Raw genomic sequence first — 23,388 nt, forward strand, 5'->3', positions numbered from 1 at the left:
CTAAGAACCTGAGATGAGGCTACAGGGTCAGGCCAATGTCCTATCTGGTCCAGCTTTGTGTTCTCAAAGTGGCCAACCAGATGTCTATGGGAGGCCCATGCCCTCCAACATTCCTCAGATGAAAATAGGGACATTTCTCACTTTCCCCCATTTTTGTTCCCGCTCTCCTCCTTCTTTCTTCCTCTCCTGCTCTCCAGTAGCCGCTACGAGCTGCCCGAGGGAGGACGGCAGTGGTAGTCATGGAGAGGTCAAGGAGAGGCAATAATAATAATAATAATAATAAATTTTTATTTATACCCCGCCCTTCCTGGTTCAGAAAACCGGGCTCAGGGCGGCTAACAACAAATTTAAAACAGTCGATGCAACAAAAAACAGCATAAAATACAGTATAAAACGTGAATAGCAATAAATTCAGAATTCAAAAATCAATTTAGGGGGGAAATCCATCCAATAAACATTAGATGGCTAGCTGGCTAAATTAGTCCTACTTGGGCCAGCAAGGAGACCAGGGGAGAATTAGCTGGTGGATCTCAGAGCGGGTAATCTTCATATAAAGGGGAAGGGGGGGGGAAGGAAGGGGAATAGAAGATTAGGCTAAGTTCAAATTGAAAGCCAGGCGGAATAGCTCTGTCTCATGGGACAGAGCATTCCACCAGGATGGAGCCATCACTGAGAAGGCCCTGGCCCTGGTGGAGGATAGTCTGACTTCCTTAGGGCCCGGGACCTCTAAGCTATGGTTATTCATGGACCTTAATGTCCTCTGTGGGGCAGACCAGGAGAGGCGGTCCCGTAAATACGAGGGCCCTAAGCCACATAAAGGGCTTTAAATGGGATGCTCCTTCGCTGCCGCTAATTAGAACAAGCGCTGGCTCATCCTCTTCTCTGAGCTTGGCGGCGGCAGCACTGGAGCAGGAAATAGGGACATTCTGGGATCAAATCAGAAGCCAGGATAGGATACAGAATTCTGGGACTGTCTCTGGAAAATCAGGCACAAAAGAAGGAGGACAAAACTAAGTTAAAGGCAGCAGAAACTGATCAGGTTTTATTGACTACCGTAGGAGCAAAGTACAGTGGTACCTTGGAAGTCGAACAGAATCCGTTCCAGAAGTCTGTCCGACTTCCAAAATGTTCAGGAACCAAGACGCAGCTTCTGATTGGCCGCAAGAGGCTCCTGCAGCCAATCGGAAGCCGCGTGGGACGTTCGGGTTCCAAAGAACGTTGGAAAACCGAAACAATCGCTTCCGTTTTTGATCGTCCGGGAGCCAAAACATTAGACTCCCGAGGCATTTGGTACGACTGTACTACACCCAAGTAGTCAATATTGGCTCTCATTAACCTAATTGGCAGCTATTTTGCATCTGTATGTAGCAGAAATAATGCAAGGTATTTAAACACTGACTATTCAATTTAAGAAAAGCTCATTAATTCATTTCCCCTTTCTTTCTTTAATGAGCATCTTTATATTGTAGGAAGCGATAATTTTCTCTCTTTATAATTCCGTCTGTGTACTCTTATATCGTTGTTTGTAGAATCTTATCAACCTTACAATGCAAAACCAACCAACCATATTATTTAAATCACAGTTTGGGGAAAAATCCCAGTTAATGCGAATCACTGCTAGGTCTTATTTGGACGCAAGTGTGAATTACAACTATGGCAAACTACAGAAGAGAAGATAAATCTACTCACGAAAGGAGAAGAGGGAGGAAACTTAACCCACACAGAATATTTCCAATTGTCAAGTTGGTTTGGAGAGCAAAACACTTTGATGTCCAGTGACCCATGCAAAAGCACTGCTTGGCTGGTGAGCTATTGAAAGGTGGACACGGCGGGAGTTTTGCTACAGATCACTTGACAGGTCACAGAAACTGCAAATTCCCCATTCTCAGGGAGCGGGGCAGGTTTTCCAGAAAACCAGGAACAGGAAAAATTCCCTACACAAATCCGGGGGACTTTGCCTTAGAAAGCTTGTCCTGGAATTTATTCTGGTGCCCCGGAGTTCAAGCGAACCAATTTAGCACGTTTATTTTCCTTGCATTTAGGAAGCAAAAGCTAAAAGCTAAAACTGTGTGTTATGTACTGAAGTTCTCACCCTGGGCCAGCAGGGGGATACTGTAGATAGTTATGCAAATAGGGGATCGAAAGTGACGTTCAGTGATTGGATAGTTTTAGAAAATTGTTACAGTTACGTTGTACTGGAGCTCTATATAAGCAGGCTGGCTGAACCCTTCAGTTCAGTTCTGTCCTGGCCTGTGAATAAACAATAGCTGTTTGAAGAATCGCTGTGTCGTCGGATATATTCAACCACAACTTAACATGTCAAGCTTGCATAATATTGAATTTGCGGTTGGTGCCCTTTTGCGGTCACTGAGGAACTTACGAAACAGAAAAGCAAAGCACTGGGAAATCTTCTGCCCAATACATTGGTACCTCGGTTTTTGAACGTAATCTGTTCCAGAAGACCGTTTGACACCCGAAACATTCGAAAACCGAGGCGCAAAGAGCGGTCCGCCAATTCAATAAAGAAAATTGTGAAAAACAACAGATAACACCCAGCAGAATCCGTCCGACTTCTGAGGCGTGTTCGAAAACGGAAGCATTTACATCCGGGCTTTCAGTGTTCAGAAACCGAAGCGTTTGGCAATGGAGATGTCCGAAAACCGAGGTACCACTGTATCAGAGTTTCCATGCCAATGAGCAATGTGCGGCAGGCAGAAGGAAGGAGCCCAAAGTGAGAAAATTTCGTGCGGCAAGTGTTGCGTGGCTGGGCCCTCTCATGTGGACACAGCCCAGCGCGGTACGGTCCACACAAAGGAAAACTAAGCGAGTTTGCCTTGATATGGCAAACTGAATGCAAAAGAACACATAGAATTCAAGGTGCTGTATGAATGTCAGGGACTGGCAGGAAGCTGAGTAGTGTGAACTCAGATAAGGGAGGCAGGAGGCTGGAGTCTGACTCAGGAAAGGAGATAAAAAAATTCTTTCCAGTAGTACCTTAAAGGTAAAGGTAAAGGGACCCCTGATCATTAGGTCCAGTCATGGCCAACTCTGGGGTTGCGGCACTCATCTTGCTTTACTGGCCAAGGGAGCCGGCGTACAGCTTCCGGGTCATGTGACCAGCATGACTAAACCACTTCTGGGGAACCAGAGCAGCGCACGGAAGCACCGTTTACCTTCCCGCTGGAGCGGTATCTATTTATCTACTTCCCGCTGGAGCGGTACCTATTTATCTACTTGCACTTTGATGTGCTTTCGAACTGCTAGGTTGGCAGGAGCAGGGACCGAGCAATGGGAGCTCACCCTGTAGCAGAGATTCAAACCGCCGACCTTCTGATCGGCAAGCCCTAGGCTCTGTGGTTTAACCCACAGCGCCACCCGTGCCTTAGAGACCAACTAAGTTTGTTATTGGTATGAGCTGTCAGGTGTTTGCACACTTCTTCAGATAGGAAAGGAGGTCAGGGATTTGTGGGGACCTGTACTGGCCAGGAGACAAGAATCAGAGTCACAAGATGCTTCAGAGCTGGAGGAAGAGGACGACGAGAAAGGCCAGGCAAGTGAAGGGCCAGGTGCTTCCCCACCCTCTCCTGCACCAATGTCTCCCAGAACCAGAAGAGGACTGAAGAGGGAAGAGAAGAGGCAGCTTCCATGCTGGCATAGTCTCTACAGAAACTATAATCCAGAATGTGGCAGCCAGACTGGTGACTGGGAGCGGCTACCGAGACCATATAACACCGGTCTTGAAAGACCTGCATTGGCTCCCAGTACATTTCCGAGCACAATTCAAAGTGTTGGTGCTGGCCTTTCAAGCCCTAAACGGCCTCGGCCCAGTAGACCTGAAGGAGCGTCTCCACCCCCATCGTTCAGGCCGGACACTGAGGTCCAGCGCCGAGGGCCTTCTGGCGGTTCCCTCCCTGTGAGAAGTGAAGTTACAGGGAACCAGGCAGAGGGCCCTCTTGGTGGTGGCACCCGCCCTGTGGAACACCCTCCCATCAAATGTCAAAGAAATAAACAACTATCTGACTTTTAGAAGACATCTAAAGGCAGCCCTGTTTAGGGAAGCTTTTAATATTTGATGATTCACTATACAGTGGTACCTCGCAAGACGAATGCCTCGAAAGACGAAAAACTTGCAGGTGGCACTGTGGGTTAAATCACAGAGCCTAGGACTTGCCGATCAGAAGGTCGGCAGTTCGAATCCCAGCAACGGGGTGAGCTTTCATTGCTCAGTCCCTGCTCCTGCCAACCTAGCAGTTCGAAAGCACAAAAGTGCAAGTAGATAAATAGGTACCACTCCGGCGGGAAGGTAAATGGCATTTCCATGCGCTGCTCTGGTTCGCGGCTTAGAAGTGGCTTAGTCCTGCTGGCCACATGACCCGGAAGCTGTACGCCGGCTCCCTTGGCCAATAAAGTGAGATGAGCGCCGCAACCCCAGAGTCGGCCACGACTGGACCTAATGGTCAGGGGTCCCTTTACCTTTATTATTCTTACCTCTTCCGTATTATTTAAATTCCCTCCTTTCCAATCCCGGGAAATCCCTCCGTGCGCCGTGAAGGAAAAAGGAGAGTGCATGCAAACCCACGTGCAAAGCCCATCATCTCACACACAAGCTGCAGGCAATACCTGGCAGGTTTCCGTCTCGGTCACGGCGGAATCGTCCCCGGACGCTTTGCACTCCCCACTCAGGTAGAGCTGTCGGAAACGGGGTCAGAAAACCAATGTCATTCAACAGAGAAGGGAGAGGGAAACAAGGGAGGAAGGAGGAGGACAGGCGCAGGCTAGGCCAGGGCTAGCCACAGCCGCGTTGAGGGCCAGCACTTTATTACCGTATTTTTTGCTCTATAAGACGCCCCAGACCACAAGACGCACCTAGTTTTTGGAGGAGGAAAACAAGAAAAAAAATATTCTGAATCTCAGAAGCCAGAACAGCAAGAGGGATTGCTGCACAGTGAAAGCAGCAATCCCTCTTGCTGTTCTGGCTTCTGGGATAGCTGCGCAGCCTGCATTCGCTCCATAAGACGCACACACATTTCCCCTTACTTTTTAGGAGGGAAAAAGTGAGTCTTAGAGAGCAAAAAATACGGTATATAATTTAGCTCCAGGTGCCCTTGAACCTCCTCCCTCTCCCTGCCTTGGTGTGGCAGATAAAAATGCAGCTTTAACTGCCTCTAGCCAGGCACTTAAATAGACCTCCGGAACGAAGTAAGTACCATATTTTTCGCTCTATAAGACGCACCAGACCACAAGACGCACCTAGGTTTTAGAGGAGGAAAACAAGGAAAAAATATTCTGAATCTCAGAAGCCAGAACAGCAAGAGGGATCGCTGCGCAGCGAAAGCAGCAATCCCTCTTACTGTTCTGGCTTCTGGGATAGCTGCGCAGCCTGCATTCACTCCATAAGACGCACACACATTTCCCCTTACTTTTTAGAAGGGAAAAAAGTGAGCCTTATAGAGCAAAAAATATGGTATATCTTGCACCATTGCCAAATGTAGAAAGCTCTTGGCAGGTCAAATGCACAGGCTGGTCGAGGCTGAGGTGTCTGAGGGCATCTGAACGCCCATCTCAGCATTCGCCCCTATGCTATACGACAAGTCCGCGTTCCACCAATGTGAGAAACGGCCAAAGTTAGACCAGATGCATGCTATGAATCTGCAGATGCGTAAGAATGGCAGCATACTGAGCACCGAAACCCACCTCCTGAGAAGCTCAGCTGCATTTCTAAGCCAAAGGGCTACAAGGCTGGGCTTAGAAGGGCAGGGTTCGTGGTTTGCAAAATGTGAGAAATCCAAGAGCCTGGGCATATGACATTTCCAGTCCCCATATGTGCATCTTAATACAGTGGGACCTCGGGTTAAGTACTTAATTTGTTCCGGAGGTCCGTTCTTAACCTGAAACTGTTCTTAACGTGAAGCACCACTTTAGCTTAATGGGGCCTCCTGCTGCTGCCGTGCCGCTGGAGCACGATTTCTGTTCTCATCCTGAAGCAAAGTTCTTAACTCGAGGTACTATTTCTGGGTTAGCGGAGTCTGTAACCTGAAGTGTATGTAACCCGAGGTATCACTGTATTGGTTCTCAAACGCCTTGATACTCAAACAACTTGGAACCCAAACACTGCAAACCCGGAAGTAAGTATTCCGGTTTGCGAACTTTTTCCGGAAGCTGAACATGCTCCGTTTTGAGTGTTACGCTTCCGATTGGAGCGCCACGCTTCTGTTTTGAGTGTTACGTTGAGCAAATATGTTTGCTGTTTATTTTGCATTTTTGTTTCCAACTTCGATTTCTCCACCTGGAACCCTACCTTTTTATCATTCTTAAAGACTTCTTTAATCTGAGCGTAATGTAACCAGTCTCGCACTTTATCCTTCATTTTCTCCAAACTCTGCAATTTCCAATTATCTCCATCTTTTTCTAATATTTCCCATTATTTTGGCCATTTGGCCTCCATATTGGGTCTTTTTCGGGCCTTGGCTTCCAGAGGTGAAAGCCACCTTGGAGTTTTATTTTCCAATAAGTCTTTGTATTTTGTCCAGACATTAAATACTGCTTTTCTGACAATATGGTTCTTAAAGACCTTATTGATCTTAACCTTGTCATACCATAAATATGCATGCCATCCAAAAGCATTGTTAAAACAGAATTGTTAGAACCAAAGACTAAGGTATTATCAAGAATGTATAACTTGCTGTTAAAATGGAATACACAAGACGAAATGGTTAAATCGGTAATGATAAAGTGGGCTCAGGATATTGGGCATAATATTATGTTTGAGGACTGGGAAAGGTTGTGGACCACTGGGCTGAACTTCACTGCATGTAATGCTTTGAAGGAAAATGTAATGAAAATGATATACAGATGGTACATGACCCCAGTTAAACTTGCCAAAATATACCATTTGTCTGATAATAAATGTTGGAAATGTAAAGAACATGAAGGAACATTCCTTCATCTCTGGTGGACTTGCCCTAAAGTGAAGGCCTTTTGGGAAATGATATATAATGAGTTGAAGAAGGTATTTAAGTATACCTTTACTAAGAAACCAGAGGCCTTCCTTTTGGGCATTGTCGACCAGAAGGTGTTAAAGAAGGACCGAACATTTTTTATGTATGCAACAACGGCAGCAAGGATACTTATCGCTAAGAATTGGAAAACTCAAGATCTACCCACACTGGAAGAGTGGCAGATGCAGCTGATGGACTATATGCAACTGGCCGAGATGACTGGTAGAATCCGTGACCTGGGAGAAGAGAGGGTCGAGGAGGACTGGAGGAAATTCAAGATTTATTTACAAAAATATTGTAATTTGGTTGAATGCTAAGAAGGATGCTAGATCACAAATAATTGCCTACCATTGAATTAGATCGGATTTTGACGATAAGTGAGATTAAGGAAAATATAAACTTTTTAGAGAATTGCTAGATTTTATTTAAATGAATGGAGATAAGATTATAAACAAGTGGGTAATTTGCCTGAAAAATTTCTTTTTTGTAATGATGTAAGTGGGAGCGGGAGATGTGAGGGAGTCTAAAGCAGCGACAAAATTATGTTATGATACAAATAATGTTGTTTAATATTTACGCATTTGTATTTAAAAATTTTTCAATAAATTTGCATTAAATATATATATATATATATTGCATTTTTGAGGCTCTTTTTTGTTGTTTTGGTGACTGTGACTGTATGGAGCCCAGTTCAGCTACTGATTGATTGATTGATTGATTGATTGTGTGACTGCAGCACATTGCTTATTGCTTTCATTTTATGGATCCATGGTCTTGTCAGCTAGTGAAATTCATGTTAAATTGCTGTTTTAGGGGTTGTTTTTAAAAGTCTGGAACGGATTAATCCATTTTGCATTACTTTCTATGGAAAAGCGCACCTTGGTTTTGGAACGCTTTGGTTTTGGAACGGGCTTCTGGAACAGATTAAGTTTGAGAACCAAGGTACCACCGTAATAAATAACAATAATAGCCTCAAAGCTCTAAGCCAGCCTTTCTCAACCTGTGGGTCCCCAGATGTTGTTGAACTACAACTCCCATCACCCCTAGCTAGCAAGGCCAGAGCTCAGGGATGATGGGAGTTGTAGTCCAACAACATCTGGGGATCCACAGGTTGAGAACTGCTGCCGTCTCGGCCCCATATACCCAAAGGAGAGCCTTTAACCCCCATCGTCCAGCCTGGACACTGAGGTCCACCTCTGAGAGCCTTCTGGCAGTTTCCTCCCCGTGAAAAGTGATGTTACAGGGAACCAGGCAGAGGGCTTTCTTGGCAGTGGCACCCACCCTGTGGAACTCCCTCCCACCAGATGTCAAGGAAATAAAGAGCTACAAAACCTTGAGAAGACATCTGGAGGCAGCCCTGCTCAGGGAAGTTTGTAAAGGTTGTTTTTTTTGGCGTTTTTAATATTTTTATTGGGAGTGTGGCTGGGACAACCCAGTCAGGTGGGCAACATACAAATAATAAAATTGTTATTGTTGCTGTTGTTGTTATTCCGTGGTGCTTGTCCCAACATGTGCATGCGTGCACGCACACAAATAAAGCCCCAGAATCTTTGAACGTGAGCTTGGCTGTACGTGTCCAATGAATAAAAACGCCCATCAGCTGCTGAAAACAGTAAGCACGGACTATAAAGAGACGCCCCATGGTGCAGGTATTACACTGATGCTTAAATCACAGGGTAGAAGCGGAGAAAAGCCTGGTTAAGATTCCTAAGGAGGATTGTGGCAAACAGCTTCAAAGCAATTACAGCTAAAATGGGAGCTTAGCACCTCTAGGAGGTCAGCTCAGCGGGGCAGGAAGGAAGGCAGAACAAGCTGGTTCAGCCTTTTGCAGGATGTAAGTTTTGTGGGGATGAACGTGTCTACCATCTCTCTCTCTCTCTCTCTCTCTCTCTCTCTCTCTCTCTCTCTCTCTCTGGTGTTTGCAGGTACTCCCGCTACATCAGCAAAGCCCAAAAGGGATATGAAATTCTGAACCTCCACCTTTGGCCTAAGACAAAGAACTGGACAGCAGCAAAAAGATGTACCGCATTTTTCGCTCTATAGAAACACACCCGACCATAGGACGCACCTTGTTTTAGAGGGGGAGAACAAGAAAAAAAAATTATCCCCCTCTCTGCTCAGCGCCCCTTCAGCGAAGTGGCAGGAGAAACGAAACTGAAGCTCTCCCGGCTTTAGCAAAAGGAACCCAAAGCCTTTGGAGCACAGCGCGAGTTCCCGCTGTGCTCCGAAGGCTTCAGGCGGCTATCCCTGAAGCCTGGAGATCGAGAGGGGTTGGTGTGCACCGACCCCTCTCGCTCTCCAGGCTTCAGCGAAAGCAACGCATAGCCTCCGGAGTGCGGAGGGAGCGCTCCCTCTGCGCTTCGGAGACTTCGCGTTGCTATCGCTGAAGCCAAGGAGCCTGCATTCGCTCCATAGGACACACACACATTTCCCCTTAATTTTTGGAGGGGAAAAAGTGCGTCCTATAGAGCAAAAAATGCGGTACGTGAACGGCTGCAAAAACCCGCAAGAATAAACTGCTACTCCGACCACGCGAAGAAGTATAAAGGCACAATAAAAAAAGGGGTAAAAATCACTCAGACACAACAATGTATGTTCTCGGACAGTCCAGAACGACGCCAAAGCAGCAAAACAATGCGACAAGGAACAGGGAGCAGTATAAATCTACTCACTGTTTTGTCACATCTGTCGGGTGTTTAGGAATCTCGATGTACGAGATCATGCATTAGTGTGCTTGAGTAATTTTATCTGTATCTTTATGGCACGTTTATACTTTTTGTGGAATTCGAACTGCGTTTCATATTTTGCTCTCGCCCAATTCTGTGCCTACGCGGCGAGAAAAGGCCCTGATCCCACGACTGGAAGAGATTATGGAAACTGTGTGTGTGATAGGAATTTTGTCTTAGATATATGTTAAATGTTCATAAGTGTACCAACCAAGCACATACATAGATCAGCACAGGAAGGCCGACCTGGAACCATTTTGATTCCTAAACTGAGCAAATGTTTTCTCAGCAAGGTGAAAGTGGGAAACCTCCCCATTGTCTCTTTCCTCACAAATCCTGTCTTAAGGGCACATTTAAGATATGAATAGGGTGTGAGCCTGTGACTCGGCCCAGGAACTAAGTATTTATCATCACAAAAGACTGGCCAGGCTCCCCAGGGTATCCAGTCAAGTAAGCAGGGTATCCAATCAAGTAACCTGCCAGACAGGAGATAAACAACGGCAGGAGAAAAACAACCTTCAAATTTCTGTTTTAGACCGCCTTTTCTGTGATGTAGGTATGATGTATCTGAGGGGTGGTCTTGATCTACAGGGTGGCAATTTAAAATGTCAATATAAGGCCTTGTGCGCCACTGTTCTGGGTTCCTCCTCCTTTCCTGCATGTGAGGGGAGCACCCTGTTGCAACAGATCAATAAAGATCAGGCTTACTACAGTGGTTCCTCGCAAGACGAAAAGAATCCGTTCCGCGAGTCTCTTCGTCTAGCGGTTTTTTCGTCTTGCAAAGCAACCCTATTAGCGGCTTAGCGGCTTAGCGCTATTAGCGGCTTAGCGGCTATTAGCGGCTTAGAATAAGGGGGGGGGGCGAAAAAAATCGCAAGACTTGCAAGACGTTTTCGTCTTGCGAAGCAAGCCCATAGGGAAATTCGTCTTGCAAAGCGCCTCGAAAAACGGAAAACCCTTTCGTCTAGCTGGTTTTTCGTCTTGCGAGGCATTCGTCTTGCGGGGCACCACTGTAGCTGCTTTGCTTCCCAATATTCTCTGGTTGGCCTCTGTTATTTTCTCCTACCAATAGGGAACCTACGTAAGGACTCTATATGTGCCTTCTGCATGATCCATAGAGGATGGTCAGATACAAAACACCGAAGCATCTCGATTTGTTCTGCAGGAAGGCTGCTATCATTCCTTTCCTCTCTTCCAAACACCCCCATTGCTTCCTTCTGCAGGTTCACCAGCAAATCTCCAAGCCCAAATGCCGGAGGTGAGACACTTTTGGCCCTCCAGGTGTCCTCCATCAGTCTCAGCCACCATGGCTGGGACTCGTGGTCAGCAACACAGGCTCCTCATCCCCAAAGAAGGTAAAAGCTTCGCCTGCGCCGTGCCTAAAAAACACGGGTCCAAGCGGCTCCTCCCTTGCCCCATCATCCTTTCCCAGGGAAAACTCGCTCTTTAAAGACAGATTGGAACAAATGGCAATCTGAGTAAAAAACGATTTTTCACAGGGTTTTCATTGTACGCCTTGTTTTTATCTTTTTTTCGCAACCTGGCAACTAGTAGTTTGCCTCCCTTACCCCTCATATTCATTACTGTTTTAAATGTAATAATTGTACCATTGTGGGAAGGGCCATTGCTGGTCTGTTTTGCTTTGGTTTAATTATGTATCTTTTGTTTACATACGTTGTGAACCGCCCTGTGAACTTTGGATGAAGGGTGGTATAATAATAATAATAATAATAATAATAATAGCAGTAATAATAGCAGTAATAATAGTAATAATAATAATAATAATAATAGGGAAAGGTCTGGAGAATGCAGAGGGACGAGACATAGTGTGGATAAGCCCAAAGACAGGAACAAAAAAGATTCCGACTAAACATCAGAAATAACTTTATGACGGCAAGAGCCGCTCAACAGTGGAACGGTCTCCCTCAGGAGGGGGTAGGTTCTTCTTCCTTGGAGGGAGAAAAACAGTGCATGGTCTGCGATGGGTCTCTTCTTCTGGCACAGCGCTACTCCAAAGCCACAGCAGTCTTGCTCTGGTTCCACACCAGAGAAGAAAAACCTTAGCACATAAAATCAAGGGGGAGGCGCTTTTTGGATGAAGGTCACCAGCCCTGGTTTCTCAGGCTGGATGCGGCGTGCAGGTTTCAACATCCTTGCCTCAGCCAAATAATACTTCTCCCACATAACCAATGGCTCATGCTGCTGAAGGTAAAGGTAAAGGGACCCCTGACCATTAGGTCCAGTTGTGGCCGACTCTGGGGTTGCGGCACTCATCTCGCTTTATTGGCCAAAGGAGCCAGCGTACAGCTTCCGGGTCATGTGGCCAGCATGACTAAGCCGCTTCTGGCGAACCAGAGCAGCGCACAGAAACGCCGTTTACCTTCCTGCCGGAGTGGTACCTATTTATCTACTTGCACTTTGACGTGCTTTCGAACTGCTAGGTTGGCAGGAGCAGGGACCGAGCAACGGGAGCTCACCCCGTCGCAGGGATTCGAACCACCGACCTTCAGATCAGCAAGTCCTAGGCTCTGTGGTTTAACCCACAGCGCCACCCGCGTCCCTTAAAAAGGCTCAATTTTGCACCCCGGAGATTAACTTTTCCTGGCTGCTGTGAACCAGAACACCCCTGGTTCTGAGCTCGTAAGCTCAGCTTTAGGCATCTGAGACCCTCAACTGCGATGTTATCTGTTCTACTTTTATTCTGTGTTTTCTCCCAAGAGCTCAGGGTAGCAAAGGGAACAAAAAAGGCACACAAAATGCCATTATTTTCAAGCGGGTGTGGGTGTGCCTTAACTGCACCACGACTAGGGGATATTCAAAGAGCGATTTGAGCATCTCTTGTAAAACTAGCATTGCCGTGGGCGGCGGCATTAGCCAGACTCCTTTCCAAATGCAGGATTTAAAAAAAAAAAAATTTAAGCCATTTGGTAGGACTCAAGTGAATGCAAAGCCAAACTCCCAAGGATGGTACTGTATTATTACTGTACCTTACTGTTCTGGATCAGGCGTATGATGTGCTCGAAGCAGTTGTTGCTCAGAAAGATGGCCTGCAGGACGGGACGGTCATCGCAGTTTAACATTTCCGGAATGGCATCTGCAGCGGAGGTAGAAGAAGAAGAGGAAGAGTTTGGATTTGATATCCCGCCTTTCACTCCCTTTAAAGAGTCTCAAAGCAGCTAACATTCTCCTTTCCCTTCCTGCCCCACAACAAACACTCTGTGAGGTGAGTGGGGCTGAGAGACACCAAAGAAGTGTGACTGGCCCAAGGTCACCCAGCAAAGCGGAGACGCGAACCCGGTTCACCAGATTACAAGACTACCGCTCTTAACCACTACACCACACTGACAAAGGATCTCACCAAACCATCCATAAAGAAGGCTGATCACCGAAGAATGGATGCTTTTGAATTCTGGTGCTGGAGGAGACTCTTGAGAGTCCCATGGACTGCAAGAAGATCAAACCTCTCCATTCTGAAGGAAATCAGCCCTGAGTGCTCACTGGAAGGACAGATCCTGAAGCTGAGGCTCCAAGACTTTGGCCACCTCAGGAGAAGAGAAGACTCCCTGGAAAAGACCCTGATGTTGGGAAAGATGGAGGGCACAAGGAGAAGGGGACGACAGAGGACGAGATGGTTGGACAGTGTTCTCGAAGCTACCAGCATGAGTTTGACCAAACTGCGGGAGGCAGTGGAAGACAGGAGTGCCTGGCGTGCTCTGTTCCAGGGGGTCACGAAGAGGCAGACACGACTAAACGACTAAACAACAACAAACCATCAGCACACAACCAGCCAGAGGATGCTCAGAAAAATGCTCAGACACAAAGCATAAAGCTTTAGATTGATGGGGGTGGGCTGAAATTCAGGTACCCCAGCACTTTTGCTAAACAGAGCGCAGTACGAGAACAGTGATTGCAGCAGAAAGGCTTTCCTGCTCCTGCGATGCTTTGTCCCTGCACTCAGTTCCTGCAGATTTCCACTCCTCCAACTCTCCTTCCAGGAGTCTGTACCCTCCACTTCTGTTTACACAAGGCTTGGGACCAAAAGGGATGGTCAAAGGAAGAGATCAATATGTCGGACAATTTATGGAAGAGAGGAAGACTTTTTTCATTTGAAAAAAAATATTATAACCAAATGAAATCGCAGGGAGGGTTTGAAACTTGAGCAACAGGAAGAAAGTGATAGTAGATGGAATAAAGGTAAAGGGACCCCTGACCATTAGGTCCAGTCGTGGCCGACTCTGGGGTTGCAGCGCTCATTCACTTTATTGGCCGAGGAAGCCGGCGTACAGCTTCCAGGTCATGTGGCCAGCATGACTAAGCCGCTTCTGGCGAACCAGAGCAGCGCACAGAAACGCCATTTACCTTCCCGCCGGAGTGGTACCTATTTATCTACTTGCACTTTGACGTGCTTTCGGACTGCTAGGTTGGCAGGAGCAGGGACCGAACAATGGGAGCTCATCCCGTCATGGGGATTTGAACTGCTGACCTTCTGATCGGCAAGCCCTACGCTCTGTAGTTTAGACCACAGTGCCACCTGGTTGATGGGTTTAAAAAGGTAAAGGGACCCCTGATCATTGGTTCAGTCACGGACGACTCTGGGGTTGCGGCGCTCATCTCACTTACTGGCCGAGGGAGCCGGTGTACAGCTTCCGGGTCATGTGGCCAGCATGACTAAGCCGCTTCTGGCGAACCAGAGCAGCGCACGGAAACACCGTTTACCTCCCCGCCGGAGCGGTACCTATTTATCTACTTGCACTTTGACGTGCTTTCGAACTGCTAGGTTGGCAGGAGCAGGGACCGAGCAAAGGGAGCTCACCCCGTTGCGGGGATTTGAACCGCCGACCTTCTGATCGGCAAGTCCTAGGCTCTGTGGTTTAACCCACAGTGCCACCCGCATCCCATAGCTTGTTTAGCTTATATGTAAATCTGGCACTGCCCAAAGGCATGCCAGTTTGAACAACTGCAAGGCTCTGAGAAATAGCCAGGAGCTATTTGCTTTCCCGCACCGATCAAGCCCAATTCACAGATGTCGAAAGCTAAGGCTCCAGAAGGGAGCTTGCTTATTCTTGCAACTCTACAGTCCTTGCGATGCATCAGTCTCAGATGACGGACGTTGGCAGAAAGGCAGATGGTCAAGGGGGCCTTCAAAACTAGAGACCACCAACCTCAGCCTTTTCGAATGGGATTCTACCTTCTAATGGACTGATACCTTTTTGGAAGATGGGAGCAAGGAGCTTCGTTCCGCAACGCCACCACCCTAGCAACGTACAACCTGTTTCCATGGCAGCCCTTCCAACTTAGTTCTAGAAGAGCAGGGTACTTGGAATTTAAAGCTCTCCACAGTGGGATTTCCCCTTGACTCACCACACCACTGGGGAAAGAGCAATTCGTTTCCGAGCACAATTCAGAGTGTTGGTGCTGACCTATCAAGCCCTGAACGGCCTCAACCCAGTATACCTGAAGGAGCATCTCCACCCCCATCGTTCTGCCCGGATACTGAGGTCCAGCGCTGAGGGCCTTCTGGCGGCTCCCTCCCTGCGAGAAGTGAGGTTACAGGGAACCAGGCAGAGGGCCTTCTCGGTGGTGGCATCCACCCTCTGGAACGCCCTCCCACCAGATGTCAAAGAGATAAACAACTACCAGACTTTTAGAAGACATCTGAAGGGAAGCTTTTCATGTTTGATGTTTTATTGTGTTTTCTGTTCGGAGCCACCCAGAGTGGCTGGGGAAACCCAGCTAGATGGGCAGGTTATAAATATTATTAATAAGGGCCAGGATCCAACTCGGGACATTGCCCACCCCCTTCAAATCAGCTGCTCAGTGTGGCAACCCAGTCAGAAGGGCAGACTACAAACAACAGCAATAGAAAAATTCACTTGGGACCAGGCTGGTTTTGCAGTGGCGCTGTGGTCTAAACCACAGAGCCTAGGACTTACGGATCAGAAGGTCGGCGGTTCGAATCCCCGCGACGGGGTGAGCTCCCGTTCCTCAGTCCCTGCTCCTGCCAACCTAGCAGTTTGAAACCATGTCAAAGTGCAAGTAGATAAATAGGTACCACTCCAGCGGGAAGGTAAACGGCGTTTCCATGTGCTGCTCTGGTTCACTAGAAGCGGCTTAGTCCTGCTGGCCACATGACCTGGAAGCTGTACGCTGGCTCCCTTGGCCAGTAAAGCGAGATGAGCGCCGCAGCCCCAGAGTCGGTCACGACTGGACCTAATGGTCAGGGGTTCCTTTACCTTTACTATAAATTCTACAGGTTACGTTTTTGGTGTGCCCATATAGTACATGCCAGCAACTTTAACACTGAGTGTTTTTTTAAAAAAAGATATTTGTGCAACATGGGTTCATTCTGCCTGAATTCTGTTTTGAGACATGGGACCCATTTTTTTTTTTACCCAAACATGCATTTGGGGGATCCATTTAATAATAATAATAATAATAATAATAATAATAACAACAACAACTTTTGTTTAGAATTAAACAAAGACTTAACGAGATGCTGGCTGAAAACGCTTCCTCGAGTTTACGAAGAAGGTATGAAAACCTCAATAACAAGTTTTAAACATAGCTCTATTTAAGAGAATCAAGCAGTAGTGATAAGAAGCTGAGGTTTTAAAGGGTCAAGCAGACTCAAAAAACAGGGCAGAAACTCAAAAAAGTTTTAAACATAGCCCTATTTAAGAGAACCAAGCAGAAGTAATAAGTAATTGAGGTTTGAAGTTTCAAGCAAACTCAAAAACTGGGCTGAGGCACTCCTGGCTGCCGATGTTAAAGAAAGGTATGAAACCTAGACAGCATCTTAAAAAGCAGAGACATCACCTTGCCAACAAAGGTCCGTATAGTACAAGCTATGGTTTTCCCTGTAGTGATGTATGGAAGTGAGAGCTGGACCATAAAGAAGGCTGGTTGCCGAAGAATCAATGCTTTTGAATTCTGGTGCTGGAGGAGACTCTTGAGAGTCCCATGGACTGCAAGAAGATCAAACCTCTCCATTATGAAGGAAATGAGCCCTGAGTGCTCACTGGAAGGACAGATCCTGAAGCTGAGGCTCCAATACTTTGGCCACCTCATGAGAAGAGAAGACTCCCTGGAAAAGACCCTGATGTAGGGCACAAGGAGAAGGGGACGACAGAGGACGAGATGGTGGGACAGTGTTCTCGAAGCTACGTACATGAGCCTGACCAAACTGCGGGAGGCAGTGGAAGACAGGAGTGCCTGGCGTGCTCTGGTCCAGGGGGTCACGAAGAGGTAGACACGACTAAACAACAATATTGAAACCTCAATGGCAAGTTTTAAATGCAGCCTGATTTAAGAGAATCCAGCACCTACCCAACATGTTCACCCTGAGTGCGATGAGTCTCTCCTCCCAGTGAGGGCCGGGAGAGCCTTCCAGCGACGCCATGGGCTGGTCCGAGTTCAAGACCTTGAAGTAGCTGTCTAAGATGGCTCGGATCTCGACTTGGCGCTGGTCGGGGCTGCTGGCGTGGAGAACGTGGACCATGCCGACCAAGCCCTTCAGGGTCAACTGCAGCAGTTTGGAGTCTCTGGGGGGCCCGCTGACCGGGGAACACCACCTCCGAAGCACCAGCATGAGGGCCTCGACCGAGGACGGGGTGACCACCAGGAGAGCGTTTTGCTGTTGAGAACAGAAAGCAAGATCAACTTTCAGAGCCTGGGCTTGAGAAAGGCTGCACTGAAGTATTTTGCACTGTGCCAAAGCAGAGCATTCTAAACTTTTATGATAAGATATGATACAGTGGTACCTCAGGTTACATACGCTTCAGGTTACAGACTCTGCTAACCCAGAAATAGTGCTTCAGGTTAAGAACTTTGCTTCAGGATGAGAACAGAAATTGTGCTCCGGCGCTGCGGCAGCAGCAGGAGGCCCCATTAGCTAAAGTGGTGCTTCAGGTTAAGAACAGTTTCAGGTTAAGAACAGACCTCCGGAACGAATTAAGTACTTAAACTGAGGTACCACTGTATCTTTATTGTCATTGTCCCATACAGAACAATGAAACTGAAAAATCTACATAAGACATGCAAAAACCCCTAAAAACTCTGACCTAACAAACCCTGACTCCCCTCCAGAGAGCTTTCAGCTGCAGCGTCTGCACGCGCCGCCATCTTGGATAGGTACTCATGTTTCCATGTTGCTGACACACTTTTTAGACACATGTCATTCCAGTGATTCAGTTTTATAAGCAAAAGGTAAAGGTAAAGGGACTCCTGACCGTTAGGTCCAGTCGTGCCCGACTCTGGGGTTGCGGCGCTCATCTCGCTTTATAGGCCAAGGGAGCAAGTGTACAGCTTCCAAGTCATGTGACCAGCATGACTAAACCGCTTCTGACGAACCAGAGCAGCGCACAGAAATGCCGTTTACCTTCCTGCCGCAGTGGTGCCTATTTATCTACTTGCACTTTGATGTGCTTTTGAACTGCTAGGTTGGCAGGAGCAGGGACCGAGCAATGGGAGCTCACCCCGTCGCGGGGATTCGAACCGCCAACCTTCTGATCGGCAAGTCCGCGTCTCCGCTCCTCCACATGCAGCTGCTGGGTGACCTTGGGCTAGTCACACTTCTCTGAAGTCTCTCAGCCCCACTCACCTCACAGAGTGTTTGTTGTGGGGGAGGAAGGGAAAGGGGAATGTTAGCCGATTTGAGACTCCTTCGGGTAGTAATAAAGCGGGATATCAAATCCAAACTCTTCTTCTTCTTCATCCCGCTGCCCGGGAGAGGCTGTGCGCGGCTATCCCATAAGCCAGGACAGAAAGAAAACAAGAAAAAAAATATTCTGAATCCCAGAAGCCAGAACAGCAAGAGGGATCTGGCTTCTGGGATAGCCGCTTGCTGTCGTGGCTTCTGCCTTAGCCATGCGCAGCCTCTTCTGGGCAGGGCAAGCCTTCATCCTGCTGCTCTGAAGAGGCTGCCATGTTTCCCGGGACAGATTTGCAAATCTGGGGACATTCCGGGGAAGGAATTTGTCCAGGGACAGATTTGCAAATCCGGGGACTGTCCCCGGGAACCAGGGACGTCTGGTAACCAGTACGTTTCCGAGCACAATTCAAAGTGTTGGTGCTGACTTTTCAAGCCCTAAACAGCCTCGGTCCAGTAGACCTGAAGGAGCATCTCCACCCCCATCATTCTACCCGGACACTGAGGTCCAGCTCCGAGGGTCTTCTGGCTGTTCCCTTATTGCGAGAAGCCAAGTTACAGGGAACCAGGCAGAGGGCCTTCTCGGTGGTGGCACCCGCCGTGTGGAACGCCCTCCCACCAGATGTCAAAGAGAAAAACAACTACCAGACTTTTAGAAGACATCTGAAGGCAGCCCTGTTTAGGGAAGCTTTTAATGTTTGATGTATTACAGTATTTTAATATTTTTTTGGAAGCTGCCCCGAGTGGCTGGGGAAGCCCAGCCAGATGGGCGGGGTATAAATAATAAATTTATTATTATTATTATTATTATTATTATTATTATTATTATTATTATTATAGCATAACTTCACCACCAGCTGAGGGTCTCTACTTCCTGGGCAGAGCCTGAAATTTCACAGAGAGGAAAGCTTGCCTTGGCTCCGGAGACGATGGCGCCGAAGAGATGGATCAGCCGCACCTGAAGGACTTCAGGAAGCTGCTCGCCCTCTTGGAAGCACTCTAGCGAAGGAGGCAAGAGAGAAAGGCGTTTTGGATGGGAAAGAAATACATCGGAAAACAAAAAGGAACACCTCCCAGCAGTGCTCGGTTTGTAACACAGAACACAAGTGCTTGCTCTCATTTTGGAAAGATAACCATCCATATTCTGCAAATAAAAAGAAAAGTTATTTTAATGCTATACTGTGCTGAAGCATAGTTAAAGCTATGGTTTTCCCAGTTGTGATGTATGGAAGTGAGAGCTGGACCATAAAGAAGGCTGATCGCCGAAGAATTGATGCTTTTGAATTCTGGTGCTGGAGGAGACTCTTGAGAGTCCCATGGACTGCAAGAAGATCAAACCTCTCCATTCTGAAGGAAATCAGCCCTGAGTGTTAACTGGAAGGACGGATCCTGAAGCTGAGGCTCCAAGACTTTGGCCCCCTCATGAGAAGAGAAGACTCCCTGGAAAAGACCCTGATGTTGGGAAAGATGGAGGGCACAAGGAGAAGGGAACGACAGAGGACAAGATGTGGGACAGTGTTCTCGAAGCTACCAGCATGAGTTTGACCAAACAGCGGGAGGCAGTGGAAGACAGGAGTTCCTGGTGTGCTCTGGTCCATGGGGGTCACGAAGAGTCGGACACGACTAAACCACTAAACAACAACAACAGCAACCTGTGCTGAAATGTTAAATAAATAAATATTGATTTGTACCCTGCAATCCCCGTCCGGAGCCGGGCTCAGGGCGGCTAACATCATAAAACTAACACAGTATACAAAGAACATAACAATTAATTAAAATACATCTTAAAATTAAAATGTGTGGGGCCTGCTTGGTGTTTTTACATGAGTAGAATGTGTGCTTTTATTTAAAATGCATCTCTGGGTTATTTGTGGGGCATAGGAATTCATTCATTTTCTCCCCCAAAATATAGTCTGGCCCCCCACAAGGACTGAGTGGACAGTGGACCAGTCCCCTGCTGAAAAAGTTTGCTGACCCCTGGTCTAGTCCAACGCCCGGCAAGGCAGGAATCAATCTGGCCTGATCTGGTATAAGGCAACTTGCTACGTCCTTGGACCAAGTGTTGGTCATGCTCAGTCGGGAGAACATGAGACTCAATCTCCGGGTCGTGGGTTCGAGTCTTGGGTTGGGCAAGAGATTTCTGCATTGCAGGGGCTTGGACTGGATGATCCTCGGGGTCCCTTTCCAACTCTACAATTCTGTAATCACACGGCTGCACCCAAAACGACCCAAATAGCTCAGAGAAATCCCCCACTGGCAGCCAAAGCCATTATTAATGCTCACTCGATGTGATTGCCTTGCAGTTTGCAGGCACCTGGCAAGGGGGGAAAAACCCTGAAAACTCCTAGGGAGTTTTTTTATAGATACAAAAATAAAAAAAAATCAGAAATCTGCCAACGGTTTCTGCAAATCCATTCCCCTGAACTAATTTGATGCTTTTTGAAGAAGAGGCTCTTGACAAACCAGTGACACAGACCTTCCTTCTCACGGAGATCAGCCCAGCATTTATTGACTGTGATCCCTTTGACAGCCCAGAGGCAACACAGGAGATAAATTAAATTTAGATCGGCGGGGAAGGGGAGAGATAATGGCACTTTAAATGTCTGGAATTGCAGGGTGGGGGTGGGGATTACATCTCCCTTGCTTTTTTAAAAAATAAAAATAAATAGTTACTCATAGATGCACTTATTTTTCTTTCAGTTTGCATAGATGCTCCTCCACCTTAAAGCTGACATGTGAATCTAATACATATTTTGGCAGGAGAAAAGGCTGACCATGCAAACTGGCAGGGATATCTGGTCTCCCAGGGTAGAAAAAAGTCACTTAATGCAGATTAATTGCTCTTTAATCACGCTTAAAAAAAAATTGGCAGGTGTAAGAGGGTTGCCCTCAGCACTCTGGAAAACAGGCTTACTGGGAGAGAGGCGACTGGGAATGTTGTTTAAGGGCAGAAGGGGCAGTTGACTCGGAACCTGTTTATTTTTAAGCAAAAGGGGTGTTTAAAACACTAAAAACGTCCCCGAACAGAGCCACCTTCAGATGTCTTTAAAAAAAATTGCATCGCTGTTTATCTGCATTGGCTTCCCAACTTTCTGCAAGATTTTCATTTGTGGATTTTGCAGTGTGCAGCTGGCACAGAGGAGAGACTGGAAGCAGTCTTCAGCAGGGATAGGCAAACTAAGGCCCAGGGGTTGGATCCGGCCCATTCGCCTTCTAAATCTGGTCCATGGACGGTCCAGGAATCAGCGTGTTTTTACATGAGTAGAATGTGTGCTTTTATTTAAAATGCAACTCTGGGTTATTTATGGGACATGGGAGGTCCAGCTCCGAGGGCCTTCTGGCGGTTCCCTCACTGCGAGAAGCCAAGTTACAGGGAACCAGGTGGAGAGCCTTCTTGGTGGTGGCGCCCGCCTTGTGGAACACCCTCCCACCAGATGTCAAAGAGAAAAACAACTATTTGACTTTTAGAAGACTTCTGAAGGCAGCCCTGTTTAGGGAGGCTTTTAATGTTTGATGCATTACTCTATTTTAATATTTTGCTGAAAGCCGCCCAGTGTCTGGGGTATAAATAAATAAATAAATAAATTATTATTATTATTATTATGGTACCTCGGGTTAAGTACTTAATTCGTTCTGGAGGTCCGTTCTTAACCTGAAACTGTTCTTAACCTGAAGCACCACTTTAGCTAATGGGGCCTCCCGCTGCCGCTGCACGATTTCTGTTCTCATCCTGAAGCAAAGTTCTTAACCCAAGGTACTACTTCTGGGTTAGCGGAGTCTGTAACCTGAAGCGTATGTAACCCGAGGTACCACTGTATTATTATTATTATTATTATTATTATTATTATTATTATTTCCCCCAAAAAAATTTAGTCCGGCCCCCCACAATGTCTGAAGGACAGTGGACCGGCCTCCTGCTGAAGAAGTTTGCTGACCCCTGGTCTTGAGTCTTATGAGATGTGAGTCTCACTTCTTCCTTGGGCTAACTTGGGGGGCCCTGGGCAAGACGCTCTCTGTCTGTCTGTCTGTCTGTCTGTCTCTCTCTCTCTCTCTCTCTCTCTCTCTCACACACACACACACACACACACACACACTGCATCTACCTTGCAGGAAAGTTGTAGGGAACACTGATCTACCTTACAAACTCTTTGTCATGACCTGAACATTGACACACACTAAATTTTATTTTGTGGCATTACAGCTTGGGCTGCAGAGTTCACAACCCGCATCTGCGCACGCACGGGTTGCAATTTGGCGCTTCTGCACATGCATGTTACAGTACTTCCAGGTTTTGGTGGTCCGTAACCCAAAAAACGCAACTTGAAGCAGCTGTAACCCGAGGTATGACTATACACAGGTGAACATGAAGCTCAATTCACCTTAAGATTTGCTTCCTGTCCAAACAACACGCAGCCTCCATCACACTCTTGTGAACAGTGAATATTGTGAATTTTGTCCCTCGTATGAACCAGCAACTTTGATCTCTTATTTCACACATTTTTTTTCTGATTTTGTTAAGCACAGGAAGGGCAGGGGAGGTAAACAGAGCAACCAAAGCTGTATCCCACAATCCCTGAAATCTTAGTTAGCCTGTCTTCTGAAATCTCCATTGCCCAGGAGGACTAGGAACTTGCTCAGCAGTGGCTGTTTTTAAATGAACGCGGAAAATGTGATGAAAGGGCCCGGCTCTGCGTCCCTGGCTTGTGTGTATGTGTGCAATAGATCAATTTAGAAGCTGTCCTGATAAAACCGACACTCGTGGTTTGTTTCCTGGTCTGCACAAAATGCAAAAAGTCAACTTCCAGTTTGTTTCTTCCCTGGCACGACAGAATTCGGAATGAGTGGATCAGGAAAACTTTGGTGTTGCAAACACCTGGATCGGTTGTGTTAAGGTGAGTTGTGCATGGACAGCGGGACAGGCGGCGAACAGGAAAACAGTGGTACCTTGGTTCTCAAATGCTTTAGTTCTCAAACACCTTGGTTCTCAAACTCCAAAAACCCAAAAGTAAGTGTTCCA

At 47.1% G+C, this 23,388-nt stretch overlaps 1 protein-coding gene across 9 annotated transcripts in view; it reads right to left on the reverse strand.

Moving 5' to 3' along the window:
* The window catches only part of NBEAL2 (neurobeachin like 2), a 213,124-nt gene that overhangs the window by 94,961 nt on the left and 94,775 nt on the right, over positions 1-23,388 (reverse strand). For 4 of the 9 annotated variants that reach the window (XM_079996291.1, XM_079996289.1, XM_079996292.1 and 1 more), the window contains exons 7-10: positions 19,285-19,370; positions 17,051-17,357; positions 12,712-12,818; positions 4,621-4,689 (exon numbers count right to left, since the gene is read on the reverse strand). In XM_079996291.1, coding sequence (XP_079852417.1) covers positions 4,621-4,689; positions 12,712-12,818; positions 17,051-17,357; positions 19,285-19,370 — 569 coding nt within the window. Of the gene's footprint in view, positions 1-4,620; positions 4,690-12,711; positions 12,819-14,912; positions 15,019-17,050; positions 17,358-19,284; positions 19,371-23,388 lie in introns of those variants that run through there. The other 5 variants (XM_079996293.1, XM_079996295.1, XM_079996294.1 and 2 more) reach the window with 5 other exon arrangements.

The sequence above is a fragment of the Podarcis cretensis genome (assembly GCF_951804945.1).
Source record: "Podarcis cretensis genome assembly, chromosome: 12".
Lineage (NCBI taxonomy): Eukaryota > Metazoa > Chordata > Lepidosauria > Squamata > Lacertidae > Podarcis > Podarcis cretensis.